Here is a 14,991-nt window from a genome sequence, read left to right on the forward strand (position 1 = left end):
ATGTCCATCTTCCTTAGCCATCCCTATATCCAGACTCAATACATTCCATCTCTGGCTGGGGGTCAAAGGCTCACAATCTCAAAGCTACAGAGTCCTGTGGTTGGTGAGGCATTTGGTATGAGCCTGCAGTATGGCTCTTGGTCCAGCCCTGCCCACTCACAGGCCAGGAAGCAGGTCCTCACTTTCTCCACCTCCTCCACAGCCCCAGCTCAAGGCAGGATGTAGTGGGGACTTCAGCAAATCTGGCCTCTAGAGAGATGATTGTCTGTCTCTTCTCCATTTCTTCATTCCCTGAAAAATTGCTGTGAAACCAAATGTAGGGCTGGTGATGTTTATCTTCAGCACTTGACAAGGCCTCCTGATGTCCTTATGTATGTGAATCTGGTGGAGCAGCTGTCATGAAGGGCGGGCGCCGAGTGATGAATTAGCAAGGCTCCATTGTTCCCCTCCCCCAGGAGCCCTGTCCTCATCTCTGATGAGTTCAGCATGTTTGTCAGCAACTACACTGGGCTGGGCACTTACACAGGCTCCTTCATTCAATTGTCACTATATTCCTGGCTGGTAGGGATCATGACTCCCTTCTATGGATGAAGAAGGTGGAACTCAGGGTGAAAGGTCAAGTGAAAGATCCAGGATTCAAACCCAGATCTAAGGATGCACACTCTTTGGGTAGGGGAACTGGGATAGAAGGAAAGACAGGCAGGGGTGTTGGGAGGTTGTGGGAGGGGAAAGGGTCTTTTTCTCTGGATCCATCATCATCCATGTGGTAGCATTTTCAGAGCTGAGGACTTAGGGGTGGGGACAGAACCAACCCTCTAGAGGACGGAAACAGCGGAGGAGGCTCCTGTGTCATCCTAAACACTGGGCCTTCCAGGCAGCTGCGTTTGGTGAGGAAATGGAGGCAGGTTTGTATTGGGGCTTCTCAGAGGACCAGATCAGGGTTTTCATATGTGGCCTTCAAAGAAATTTATAAAAATTCATCAAAAGCCAGTGTGGTTTTGCCTGTCCTCTGGGCTCCCCTCCACATTTGTCAAACGGCCCTTTGTCCCCACGTTGGTCTGGTCTCCAGAGAGCTTTGTAACTGATTCGAATGAAAACACCAGGGCAGTCCATGCATGGCATTGAAGACCTGCCCGCCTCTCCCTGTGAGAACAGCAAAGGGGGAGGGTCAGACAGGACTGTGGGAGCCGCCTCTTCCCTCAGTGGGTGGCAGCAGGCGCCACCTCCTTCTCTCCACAAAGGCACTCACCCTGTGCTAACATCCAAGGAAACCTGTGGGTTTCAAGTCCTCCCAGCATCTCTCAGGGCTGTGGGCTAAGAAGGAGGCAGCCACCCATGTGAGGGGCCCCATTTTTGCCTGGTGCCCTGGTGCTCTGCCTGGGTAAGACTCTGGATTCCATACTCCAGCTCAAGAGGGCACACGGTTGCCAAACACTCAAACCTTGCAGGAGGCACATGTCCATGCAAGGAGGCAGGGACTGACACAATGAGCACCTATAGTGTGCATGCTGGACTCCAATCCGCACGGGTCAACCTAGGAGACCTGGTCAGGTGTGGGCCTCACTTCAAAGAGGTTGCCTGCAAGCTGGAGGGCACCAAAACTGCTGTGGGATCTTGAAACCAGTTCATTAAAAGAGGCAGACTGTTTAGCCTGGAGAAGCACAGATTCCTGAGGGACCAGATCACACTCTTCAAAGAGAAGAGGCCAACATCAGAGGGGGAATGGAGGAGAGCAAAGGGTTATTCATATATGTGTATGTGGAGTAGCCACGGGCTCCTGGATTCTTAGAGCCGAATGGACCTCCAAAGCCAACCCCCACCGAATGTGCAATAAAGGGAAGTCTGCTGTGTATATGCAGGTGTACATTCTTTTTTAGTTTTTGTGAACCTATGTGTAGTTATTCATGTACTATACACACAACTCCAGCTTAAAGCAGATCACTGTAAGCAGCAGGTGCCTGTAGAGAAGTCCCATCAGAGGGAAAAAGCTTAACCCATCACCAACAGAACCACTTCAAACACAATATCCCAAACCAGGAGACCACTCCATCTTGCCATTTACAGAAACTGCAGGGTTTTTGTCAGCTGGTCTGCCAGCCGGCATGCTGAATGGCTGACCATGTGCCAGTGTCCCCAGAACCGGTACAGGAGGCTGGCCAGGGCTTCACTGCAGCTCCAAGTGGTGGAGCCAGGAGCCTGGGCAAAGAGAGAGGGTAGGCTCAATGTGGGGTGATCAGTTCTATCTGTTGTGGCCACTGAGCCATGGGGCAGGGTGCTTCTGGTGGTAGTGAGCTTCCTGTCATGGCAGAGCAAGAGTAAGACCACCTGTGGTGGATGTTGTCAAGGAGAATCCTGTCCAGGGGGTGCGACTGAGAGACACCTCTGTGGTCTCTGCCTATTTAGAAATTCCACAATGTTCTTGTTCCCCAGAACGCTGAGAAGGGGTGATGTGGAAGCAGTGGGTGTGGGGAGATGGTGTTCACCAAAACCTCAATTAACCAGGATGACCGGTCTCATGAGAAAGAGGCTTGTGAGAAAGAGGATGTATCCTCAGGAGGGAGGTACCCAAATAAGGCATGCATATTCACTTCTCCTGAAGCATCGCTTTTCAGTAGCACATCTGATCATGTGCCCCTCAGATGGAATTGTTAGCCACGAGGATGAGGGGCCTCAAGAGGCCCATTATCCCAAGCCCCCCTGCACCTGAGTGTCCACAGGACTCTAAGATCCCAGGCTTCAGGCAGTGGCTTGTGGAGCTTTGAGCTGTGTTTGATTTCAATGGGGGAAGAAGCAATGTTTCTGGTCCCACAGGCTAGAATGCAAATGTGAAGGCCAGGTTACCTCCCACCATGGATTTGCAGACACCATCTCAGGTGGAACAATAAGACAGAAGGAATTCAGAACCTGTCAAGTGTTTGCTATTACATCACCTCGCTGGGTTTCATCAGGCCCCTTACGAGGAGGTGATGTCTGCTCATGAACTGACTGGCTCATTGTCTGGTCCACACTCCCTGTCCTCTAAAAATGCAAGCTTTATGAGGACAGGGCCTTTTTCTCATTGTCCTCTGTGTAAGATCGCTAAAACCAGGACAGTATCTGCTACATAGCAGGTGTCCAATAAACATTTGCAGTTGCCCGGAGGACAATGGGGCAAGAAGAGTGAAGGTGATGGTGAGTGATGGAGTTGGGGATGGGCCCTCTGGACTCGGCCGCAATGCCATCCACCTGTTCATCCATTCTCAACATCCTCCCATTACCCCTTAGGGAGAAGGATGCCGAAAGGGCTCATGGCTCTCTAGCAGAGAGCCATGATCAAGCCTGATGAGGGAGAATTCAAGGCAGATGGGCTCCATGGCTGCCGGCCCCTCCCTCTCCGCATTGCAATCCACAAGGGCAGCCCAAATTCTAGGCTTCCTCAAACACAGGCGGAATAAACGTATGAATGGATGGTTGCAAGAACTTTATGCCGGGTCCACTACATGAGCAGTCAACCCCCAAATTTGGAGTTCAAGATTCTAGAATCAAAGTGAGTCAGTTATTGGCCAATTCACAGATAGTTTCACCAAGAAACAGTTTAGCCACAAAGAGATTTAGTTTCTTTGTATGCCAATGTGGGTGTGAAAAACGTCTGTGTCAAGTTGCATGTGTGTGTGAGCATGTATATATGCATTAAATGTGTGCACCCTTGCAAAGGAGTGTGTGTGTGCATGTTTGTGCATGTGTTCTCTGCATGCGGGTATTTGAATGTGATGGTGGGAGAGAGTGTGCACGTGTGCAACTGTGTGTGTGAGCACTTGGCCACAGAATCTGAATTTCCTCTCGTACTATTTTCCTGGTACACACCCAATCTCGATCCCTTTCTTTTCCTTTCTTCTCGGAAATCCATTACTGAAAGGTTTTCTACCCGCCTCCAGGGGGAGGGGGGCTGGGGGAAGGGGAAGCTAAAATCACAAGGCCCAGATCAAAACACTCAGCAGCTAAATGAATTCGGCAGCGTTTTCCCGCATGACTTGGAGGGATAATTTAGTGAGGCCGCCAGCTGGAAGGAAAGGGATTAATTCTGCACTTAGCACAGCTCCAGTGAATAATTCATTACTGAGACCTTTGTGCCTAGCCCCTGGGCAACTGGGGAAGTGTCCCGTCCACCTGCCTGTTGCCTGCCTGGGTCCCCCAGTGGCCTGACCAGGGGCACTTGATGCTCCTTTCGGTCCTCTGGACACAGGTGCCCAGTAAAGGGACAGGAGGCAGGGCGAGGTGAGGAGGGGACAGGCAGTGGCCACTGACAGACTCTAGACCCCGAGAAGAGGCCGTGGAGTGTTGAGCTCCAATCTGGGAAATCTGTGACATTTTCTTTAAGGACCTTCTTCTTTCCTGGGGTCTTTCACTGCTTCTGTGTCTTCCCCTCTCAGTACCTTCCTGGTCCTACATGTGGTTTGGTGTTAGTGTTGGTGAGGGCTGTCTGGCTGTATCTAACAAACTCTCTTTCACCAGGAATTAGAGGAATTAGAAGACAATGCAGAACATTCCAGAAGGGGAAGTGCTAATGGGAGGTCCCAGGTACTCACCAGAGGTCTTGCAGGGACACAATTGCAGGTGGCTGCATTCCCAGACTATACCTCTTACCCCTCACCATGGAATTCCTGTGTTCTCCATGCATAAGGCACAGGGCCAAGTATTACCCCAGTGCTTCTGGCTATTTTTCCTGGTACGGGACGCTGGAAGGAGTGGGCTGACCCAGACATCAGCCCCTGCCAGTATTTCCTGGGTTCATGGTCCTGAACTGCCCATATCCCGGCTTCGTGCCTGTCCCAGCACTACCGACTAAAAAGTGGAAGAACTCCAGGAGGTGCCTGGCCGGTGCACTGGGGCCAGATGACCAGGGTCCAACCTGGACTCTGAGTCCAGGGAGAGCTGACTAGAGGAAGAGATCCCATCCATCAGGCAGGGCTCAGCCAGTGGTATCTTTCCACTTGGATCAACCCAGCTGTGGCAGGCAGGATTCCAAAAACGGGCCCTCAAGATTCCACACCCTAATCCCCAGGACCCATGTTTATGATGAGCTATGACCCCTGTGATTATGTTACATGGCACAGTTGACCTTAAGATGGGGACATTATCAGAGTGGGCCTGCCCTAATCACATGAGCCCCTTTAAAAGCAGAGGGTTTTCTCTGGCTGCTGACAAAGGAGAAAGCCAGAGAGTTGAGAAGTGTAAGGGGTATTTGACATGCCTGCTGGCTTAAAGATGGAGGGGCCCATTGTGAGAAGGAATGCAGGTGGCCTTCAGCAGCCGAGAGGCCCCTTGGGAAGGAAACAGGGACTTTGGTCCTACAACGGCAGGGAACTGGATTCTGATGACCACCGAAATGAGCTCGGAAGCACATTCTTCCCCAGAGCTTCCAGAACGGAATGTGACCTCGCCAACGTCTTGATTTCAGCCATGCTGTATCAGATTGCCTACCCACAGAAATGTGAGCTCATAAATGGGTGCTGTTTTAAGGTGCTAGTTTGTTCCGCAGCAACAGCAGCCGAAATCCTACTTCACCCTGGTAGAACCTTGATCCCAATGAGTGCAGCTTGGCTTGGGCTGGGTTAGAGACTGACTCCCAGATCTGGGTGGCCCTCTGCTTTCAATTCTTCCTAATCTCAGCTTTCTATCTTGTTTTCCAGAGCCTCAAATCCCCCTCAGATATTTCTACCCAAAGCAGCTGTCTCCTCCTCCCAGAAGCCCCTGGCCCCAGCCCCTGAACAAGGCCAGCAATTGTGAAGGAGGTTGGAACCCACTGTGGGGCTCCAGGCGCTGGCATACGGCTGCCAGGCCCTGACCTTCCCATGCCCTGCAGCCTTACCTCAGAGGAAAGCAGCTGGAAGGAGATATCCACTGTGGGGGCCTCACCATTTATGGTTTTCAGCTTGGTGTCCTAGGGGAGGAGAGGGGAGCAGTCAGCCCATGCTGGCCAAGACAGTTTCTGCCTCTGCTCTGCCCAGTGCTCTGGACTGTCCAAGAAGGTGCCTGCTAGGGGCTCTGCCCGGGGCCTGAGAGGGAGGTGGGAGCTGGTCCCTGCCTCCGTTCACCCTCACTGCCTCAAACCTCCCTTCCCAACTCCACTGTAGACCCGACTGGCACTTCCAGACCTGTTTCCTGGCAGAGTAGGGAAACTCCCATTTATTGAGGTCTATTATGTCAGAATGGCCAGAAGTATTTTAGGGGAAAAGGTGGCATAGAAATAAGCAATGATGTAATCGTGTATTAATTCTTAATGAGAATTTATTCTGTTCTAAATACTCTACTTTCTAAATACTTTTGCTTCAAAAAAATCTCACAGGCACCCTAGGAGAAAAATTCTATTACTATGAACCCATTTTACAGATAAGGAAACTGAGGCACCGGAACTTTAATTTTCCCATGGTGATGTAATCTGTTAAGGGGTGGAATTGGAATTTGGATCCAGACAGTCAGGCTCTAGAGCCTGGACCCTTGGCTCTTTTGTCATACAGAGAGATCCTATATGGGCATGTTGTTCCCATTTTAGAGATGGGCACTTTGAAGTTCAGAAAGGCTAAGAAACTTGCCCCAGGTTGCACAGTGAGAACTAGGGCCAGTCAGTATTTAAACCCAGGTCTGGCTGGTTAAAGGACTGAGCTCTTGCCACCATCCCATGGGGGCTCCCTGTACTTCTGCTCGCGTTGCTGGGGCAGGAACTCAGGGGAGCTCCTTACACATGACAGTGGTTGGCTTCCCTGGTAGGGGCCCTGGTGGAAGCTGCTGGAGAAGCCAGATTCACTTGTGCTAGTGTGGCAAGGTGGAGCAGGGTGCAGAGGGGCGGGAGCAGGCCACCCATCACGAGCTCCATTCAGGGTTGGGGACTCACAGTGATGGGGAGCCTCTCCACGTGCAGCCCATTCAGACCTTTCCCTGTCAGCATCTTGCGGTACAAACGGTTCTTTAGCGGCAACACGGAGATGCCCAGGGGCTTGCTGAGGGTCCACGGCTCACTGCCTTTCACTGTAGAGGGAGGACCAGCTGGGACTCCCACCAGAGCCCCCACCCCAGACTCCTCGGATCCCAGCATCTGAGGCCCCACCAGGCGCCCGATCTGTTGGTACCCGACATCTAGTTCTCCCATCCTTCACTGCCAGCCTCTTTCCTGTCTCCTGGCCTTGCCCTGCACAAGGATCCTCCTCCTCTGCTCTTTAGGGCTTCCTGAGTTCCAGGCCAAACTCCAAACATATTCTGGGTTTCGGGGTGTGTACATGGATCTCCCTTGTCTCTGCCCTTGGGGGCTTTACTCTCTGAAGGTGGAACTCAGGCTTGGATCATCTGGTCTCTGAATTGTTTCTCCTGTAGTCTGTGAGCCCTGGGGGATCCCTCCCTCCTCGCTGACAGGTACATGGGGAGAGGACAGGGGTTCAATAAAAATGCATGGATCTAATACAGGAATAGGACCCATGTATCCTGGCCCGTGCCATGGAACAAGGACAAGGAAGGCTGCCAGGTGCTCCTCTACCTGTCTGCATGCACTAGGAACTGGGTCCCCTTAACCCATCCCTGCAGGGGGCAGAGGCAGGTGGTCTGAGCACCCCTTCATCATATGTCCTGATGCACGGCTGCCCTGGCCTGGCAAGCACACTCACTGGAAGTCGAGGGGTAGAACTCCAGCACCAGGGCTGTGTCTTCCGAGAAGTTGGTGGCTCCGTCTCGGCCTTGGAAGAGGAAGGACTGATTCCATGAGGGCAGCTCCGGGGGTCCCCCAGGCTTGGACAGCTGAAAGGAGGCAGTGGGAGTGGGTGGTGAGCCCACAGCTTCTCCCAAATGAAGGATGTCCAGATATATCCATCTATGTGTGTCTATATATGTCACAAACGTTTGTCCCAATTACCAAAGCAGCATACGTGTAAGGCATGAATTTTGGAAAATACAGAAGAATAAAAAGATTAAAAAGAAAAACGCTAAATTCCTACACACTAAAGACAACTATCCTAAGCCTGTGCATTTCTTTCTAGTTTTTTTTCTGAAGCCTATTTTGTATATAATTGTCATCCTAACATCTTATGTTTTTCATTCACCATGAAAACCTGAGCATATCCAGAGTCACAGGTAACCCTGTTATCCACGATTTTCATAGCTGCAGGACATTTTCTCGTGTCCAAGCGCCCTGGCTTCTCCCTTCCCATGTTTTCCTAGACTATCACTGCATTGAATATTCTTTGACATGTATCTCTGTATCTCAAATTATCTCCTCAGTACCCAAAATGGAGACCCTGAGTTAAAGGATGTGCCGTTTAAGGCATTTGACTGATCGCTGGTAAACTATTTTCCTGAAAAGTCGCACTAGTATTCACACCCAAGGCTGTGGTGGTATCAGAGATGCCAAATTAGACATGGCCTCTACCCTTGTCACCAGCCCCTCTCCGCCCCACACAGGTTCCCCAGGCCTTTGCAGATGCTACGGCAGGTCTGCACACCTGAGCCTTGGTGTGTCTGCAGGGCATGCCAACGGGCATCTGGGGGACTTGATAGCATACTAAGTCCGCAGCTGGAGCACACACAAATACTATTTAAACAATGAGACAAGACAGCATTGACTATGGCCGCAGAATAAGGGGCTAGATGAGACATTCCTGAAGGTGGTCAGCAGAGTTGTCTTGCAGGACGAAGGACCAGAGGAAGGCTCTGAAGTAAAATATGGCAGGGTGAAGGGAAGGAGGAGGGGCTTCCAGCTGGGAAAACAGCCCAAGAAAAAGGTCCGTGTGGCAGCAAATGTGGCAAGGGTGGAGGACACCTGGAACGAGGAGGGACTCCAGGTAGAGGAGTCCTGGCATCTGCAAAGGCTGGAAAATGGGGAGTGGGGAATGGAACACAGGGGCATCAGCCTGGAACACCCAGCAGGCAGCCCTGCATGGTCCCAACACAGGGAGGGGCTGGGGTCATTGGTGCGGACCCCCGGCAGGTTGCCTTGCCTCTGTCCCCAGCCAGGGGCTGTCAGCAACAGTGGCGGCCGCTCCCACCTCCTGCTCCCCTGCGGGAATCAGTCAGTGCTCAGAAAGGTCAGCACAAATGCACCGCTGGCTCCGGGAGTTATTGATGCAGGATCTCGAAATATCAGTGTGGGTCCACTCCCCCCGTGGTGGCAGGGCCCTGATGCCTGTCACACTAATGTGCCTGCTCTGGTTCTTTGAGGCCCGGCCTGAGGCTCAGCTGTGTCTGCCTTGGCCCCTGCCCCTGGAGACATGAGCTGCAGTCACTTTGGGGCTAGGGGTCCTGAACACAGGGGCAGTGACTGGGGCGATGGGAGTGTTCCTGAGAACAGGCTCTGGAGGGAGCTTGGGGACAGCCACTTGGCCATGGGGCCAGGCTAGAGAAGCTGCTTTCAGGCTCTGTGGGGCTTGGGAGTGGTCTTTCAGGATTGATCCCCAAACCATGCCCATCCCAGAGCCACCCTGTTCTCTTGACTGCCAGAGGGCCTTCCCCATAGCCTGGATCATCTGCCAGGCCCTGGGACACTCAAGAAGGACCTGTGACTCAGTCCCCTGCTGCCTCCATCCCTTGCTTCCCACCCGGGGGGGGGGGGGCGGGAAGAGGGGTATTTAATGGATGCTAGCTGTCCTCTCTGGGGCCTACTAATGTGTCTAAATGGAGCCTACTAAGCAAGAAATAGTGTCTGACTGCTCAGTAAGGACAGTTCTTTCCCTGAATGGTTTCCCAGGATGAGTCCTCCAGGAAAGATCCCTTCAGACCCACAACTGGGGAGACAGGGTCCAGCCTCTCCCGTGTATGAACAGAGTGAGGGGGAAGGGCAAGGAATCAAGGATTAATCACATTCACAGTCTGATGCCAAGGCCCTGGTGAAGGTGTCAGTGGCATGCGTGTGTGTGTGCGTGCACATGCACGTATGGAGTGGGCAGGGCATGGGGTGGGGAAGCCATTGACCACAGATGCTAATGGGAAAGGCCATGGCAGGCTGTGGAATTAAGGGATGTGATTAACCCTCGGCTGTAATCTTCAGCAAAGCCATTAACCCCTTGCCACTGAGGCAGACCTGCCTTCCCTAGGGACAGAGCCTTCATTACATGGGCCCATGGGCCCTCCTTCCATTCCCCCTGGGCCCACCACATCCACACCCACACCTGCCACTGTCTGCTCTGTCCATTCCAGAAAGAGTAGCTCACAGTGGCTGATGCTGGAGGGCCTCAAGGGAGCCAGGACGCCTTAGCTCTGGGCCCAGGTCTGCCTCAACCTTGCCGCAAGACCTCCGGGAAGTCCCTTCCCCTCACTGGAACCGAGCTGTCACTGTCCACTGGGAACTGTCTTATGCTCGATGCCTTGGAAGACTGTTGTGAAGGCTGAAGGAGATAATGGATACTTTGATATCGAGGTGAAAGTTCAGTTGAACTCAGCAAATGCTGACTGGGGGCTCCTGCATGCTCTATACCTCAGGGGTGCTCAGGGCCTACAGGCGACCTAGAGTCAGACCCTGTCCACTCTGGAGCTCACCGTCTTCCTAGGTGATAGGACACACACACACACACACACACACACACACACACACACACACACTGCTATGATCTATGCAGAGGCCTAAGTAAGTTGTGAGTTCTGGAAGCTGGGATGTCAGAGGAGAAAGTGATGACTTCTGAACAGGGTAAAGGAGGATCTGAGGGAGGAAGGCCATTCTAGGCTGAGTGCAGCAGAGTTGGGAGGCCAGAGAGGACAGCACGAACATGGAGAAGAGCTGGGCATCCAGAGTGACTACAGAAAGGCTGTGCGGGTTGGAACAGTGAAACAGGAGGCTGTAGGGGACGAGGCCTTGTGTACCTGGTGGCCAGCGAGGGCTTTGTCCTGTCAGTGAAGGAGTCAGGGATCCAGGGGAAGAGCCTCGATCTGGGGGAGGCATTGCCCTGGCTGCTTCTCACACGCTGAATGAGATGGGCCCAAGTGGAGGCTGCTGCCGTGGGTCACGCCAAGAGAAGACGCGGCCAGCACTAGGGCAAGGTCTGCGGGTTGGAAAGGGGCCCCATGAGAGCTTGGGTAACGACTGGTCATGGGAGCTGAGACAGGAGGAGATGGCAGGAGCAGCCTGCTGGCCAGTGGCCCTCCCCCAAAGGTGCGGGGTGCAGGGGAGGAGTAATTCCAAAGTCCCACCCTATTTCATGTCCCTCCGGTAGAGTTAGGTCAGCCCTATGGGCCCACCTATCTCTTTACTCACCAGTTTTGCCGTCATCACCAGACTCCGAGAGAGGTGAAGCAGACTCTAAGAGCCGCCTACCCCTCAACCATTCCCCTTCCTCCCTCCTAGCCAACAGAAACTGCTTTGGTCCAGGCGGCCACCCTGCACCTCACCTGTGCACTTCGGCTACAGCAAGGCGATGATGCCACACCCCTCCTCAGTGATTGGCTGTGAGAGAAGTGCATGTGACCCAATTCTGGCCAATGAGACGAAAAAGGAGGTCTGCGGAGGGGCTGCGGGTGGGAGGTTTCCAACGCTACTTAAAAGCCACAGGTGAGAAGGAGAGGAGGCTCCTTCTTTCTCCGGTCTTGGTCATGTCTGGGGTACCCCGAATATTTTGCCTCCATGAGCTGTTAGCCACCTGAAGATGGCAATCCAGGGATGGTGGAAAGCTCCTGAGTCCTGAGGACATCGCTAAGATGGCGCATCAACCAATTCTGGCAGCATCCTACATGGGGACCCCTGGACAATTGTAACAATAAATATCCTTAGAGCTTAAGTCCATGAGGTTTCTGTTACTTGTAGCCAAATGTAACAAGGGCAATGGCCAGGCTGGCCTCAGGAGGCACTGGACACTAGGAGGGGCAGCTCTGAAAGGGATGGGGTCCACTGAGCTTCCTTCCACCCTGGGCTTGGGCGCCGTGCACAGGTTACTCCTTTAATCTCTCCTAACAGCCCAGTAAAAGTAGGAATCTGGAATTGGAGAAATTGAGCTCATGGAGCTGGTAAGTCACAGAGTGGGGTGGGGGTGGGGGTCGAACTTAGGTGTGCCAGGCTCTCAAATCTCTGCCCACGGTGCTTTGGCTTGGTGGGCAGCTGGTGGGAAGTCACAGCAACTGAAGATGTCAGAGAGGCAGGTCCTAGAAATTACCTGGTCCAACCACCACCTCTCAACTCAGAAAGGGGCTGCGGCAGGGGTGTGTGTAAGCTGCTGACTGGTGCCCCTTTGAGGTAGGGCTCTGCCCACCCCCACCTTGTACCACAGAGGCCTGTCCCTGTCCTCTCACCGCTGGTACGTGGGCACCTCTGTGAGTTCTCAACCTGACCCAACTACCATGTTGCCTAGTGAACAAGTGTCCTGCCATTACTGGAACCCTGGCCTTGAGTCCCACACATGCATGGGGCACAGGAGGCAAGTCTTTGGAGCTAGGGGCACCTCCCCCCCCCCCCCCCACAAAGATTCATTAGCAAAGGCAGCCAGAGAGGGTCCAGGGATGGGAGGGGGCTCCCTCATTAAAGCAGCCAGTGCTTCCTGCCCCTTGGGACTGCCTGCTGATTGGTTCATAATTTTCTGGGCAAATGCAGGGCCATGTGTGAGATGACTCTGGGGAAATCAGGCCGAGGATTGGTTTGGGTTTGAAGCCTCTGTCCCCAGGGTCCCCCTTCATCCCACCCCTCCCTGACACCATCACTCTTGCCTGTGTCTGAGCCTTCAAATGTCCTTGCCTTTAAATGAAGGCTGGGGCTCCAAAGGGGTGCCTCATTCTGTATTTGCCCTGCCAGACATGAACTGTGGTGGGCAGACAACAGGAAGGACTTCCAGGTCTACGGCCATACCACCCTGAACGCGCCCGATCTCGTCTGATCTCGGAAGCTAAGCAGGGTCGGGCCTGGTTAGTACTTGGATGGGAGGAAGGACTTCCCAGGCACCCCGGTCTTCTTCAAGGCCCAGGAATATGGGGATCACCATGTGAGGCAAGCTCCCGCTGAAGTAGAGACTATGGGAAGAGACTGAACTGGCCATTGCCTGGAGCCCAGCCACAGTCTGCACATCCCTCCCCAACATATTCAAATACACTACCCTCTTCTCCAGACATGATGTGCTTCATGCCTTGTGTGTCCCATCCTTATTCTTGTACTCTTATTCTCTATTGCCCTGCACCAACCCTCCCCTATTGAAAACTCAAGAGCCTTTTGTCTGGATACCCACTCTAATCACCCAGGCTTCATATCCCTATGGCCTCCAATTAAAAAAAAATTTTTTTATTGTGGTAAAATATACACAAATAAACCATCCCATTTGGACCATTTTTAGGTGTACAGTCCAGTGGCATTAAGTAAATTCACAGTGTTGCATAACCATCACTACTATCTATTTCCAGAACTTTCTCATCATCCCAAATAGAAACTCTGTACCTATTGAACAATAATACTCTATTGTTCCCCCTGGCAACCACCATTCTACTTTCTGTTTCTATGAATTTGCCTACTCTAGGAACCTCATATAAGTGGCATCAGATAATATTTGTCCGTTTGTGTCTTCTCTGATTTTTATAGCTCTGACAGTCCCTCCTGGTTTGTTATTAGATTACATATTACCTTGTGTTGATGTTTGACCTTTTCCTATGTGTGATGCCTATCTTCTGCAGACCAAGAGTGCCCCGAGGGCAGCTCCTCCCCAGCACAGACAGGCATGGCTCTGGGTACATGGCTGGGTTCAATAAACTCCTTAATAGTCAAGGGAATCGCTGACTGAAGGAATGAATGAATGGACACGTGGGTGAGACACTAGAGGTCTGAGCCAGTGACAGGGTGTGTGGGGGAAGGAGCCATACCTGAGGACACCCGTTCTGGCTGACCCGAGGAACATCCAAGTGCAGAAGAGACGGGTTTGGGAAGGGGAGTGGGGTGATGGGCAGCCCCACGAAGGCTGGGTTCTGCTTCATTTGATTGACCCTGGGGAGGCAAGGAGACAGGGGTCAGCCCATGAGTGCTACAGATGCCCAGTACTCTTGACTATCTGCCCAAGCCTGGAAGCCATGGGGTCCCGCTTGGACGGACCCTGGATTGATGTGAGAGAGGAGGAGGGTGCAGTGGCTTGGACACCAGGACAGGGGATGGATGGTCCTCCTGATTGCTGGCCCAAGCCTTGGGAAAGCTCATCTTGGTCAGGAGATAGGCTGCAACTCCCAGGTTCCTTTCCCCATGGCTCACTGTGGCCTTGGCCACATCTCAATGCCTCAGCTGGCCCATCTTTAAAATGCCTCACCTTTGGAAGTCCTTGCCAGAGTGACCCACCCCCATGGTTTAGGCTTAAGGTGGGGAGCACGGAGGCTGTAAGGGCAGGATTCAGGGTGTGTGCATGTGCTGAGCTCTTTAGGAGGGCTGGGAATGAGTGAATCAGTCATCTTCATTTCTCCAACAAGCAAGGGGTGTTCACAGGTCATCAGAACTCAACAGATGGTGTGGCTGAGTCTTGTTGGGCCACCAGAGGCAGTGACAGAGGCAGACAGCTCTGCCTCCCCATCCCATACCCACCGCATCAGGTTGGGAGGGGCTGAGGACCTCCTCTCCTCCTCCACATGTTGGCCTGCCCTGCAGCCTGCTCTCCAGAGAGTTCTGAGCCACCCCTCTCCAGGGGCTGAGAGCACCTTCCTGGGACCTCAGACCCAGTGGGAAGGTTTAAAGGGCCTTGGGGAGGGTAGGTTTCTAGGCCTCCTGGAATCATGTGGCAATGACAGCCTTTCCCCTCCTCTGTCCTCTGCCCTCCCCACCCTCCTTAAGTGAGTGTGGGCCCCACTCACTTAAAATCACTGTAGTTGGGAACCACCCTGGCAATGACCACCATGGGGTCAGGGTTGTTGACCAGGGGCTCGTTGATTCCCCGGAGAAAGACCTGGGGAAGAGAGGAGGCAAGTGAGCCTTGGGTGGCCTTGGGCCCTCTCAGAAACAAGGCCAACCCATCTACCATCTTTCTCCCCAGTAATGAGATCATCTTTGCCTCCATCTGCCTCATTTGGTTCTCTGCTCAAGGCTACTCTCCT

The 14,991-nt window shown here is 53.0% G+C and overlaps 1 protein-coding gene across 10 annotated transcripts in view; it reads right to left on the reverse strand.

Moving 5' to 3' along the window:
• Positions 1-14,991, reverse strand: part of CCDC33 (coiled-coil domain containing 33) — a 90,451-nt gene that overhangs the window by 46,798 nt on the left and 28,662 nt on the right. For all 10 annotated transcript variants that reach the window (XM_042941428.1, XM_042941431.1, XM_042941430.1 and 7 more), the window contains 5 exons: positions 14,752-14,843; positions 13,783-13,903; positions 7,635-7,764; positions 6,872-7,005; positions 5,849-5,920 (listed from right to left, as the gene is read on the reverse strand). In XM_042941428.1, the coding sequence (XP_042797362.1) occupies positions 5,849-5,920; positions 6,872-7,005; positions 7,635-7,764; positions 13,783-13,903; positions 14,752-14,843 (549 nt within the window). The remainder of the gene's footprint in view (positions 1-5,848; positions 5,921-6,871; positions 7,006-7,634; positions 7,765-13,782; positions 13,904-14,751; positions 14,844-14,991) is intronic.

This window comes from Panthera leo, chromosome B3 (assembly GCF_018350215.1).
Source record: "Panthera leo isolate Ple1 chromosome B3, P.leo_Ple1_pat1.1, whole genome shotgun sequence".
NCBI classification, from domain to species: Eukaryota; Metazoa; Chordata; class Mammalia; order Carnivora; family Felidae; genus Panthera; species Panthera leo.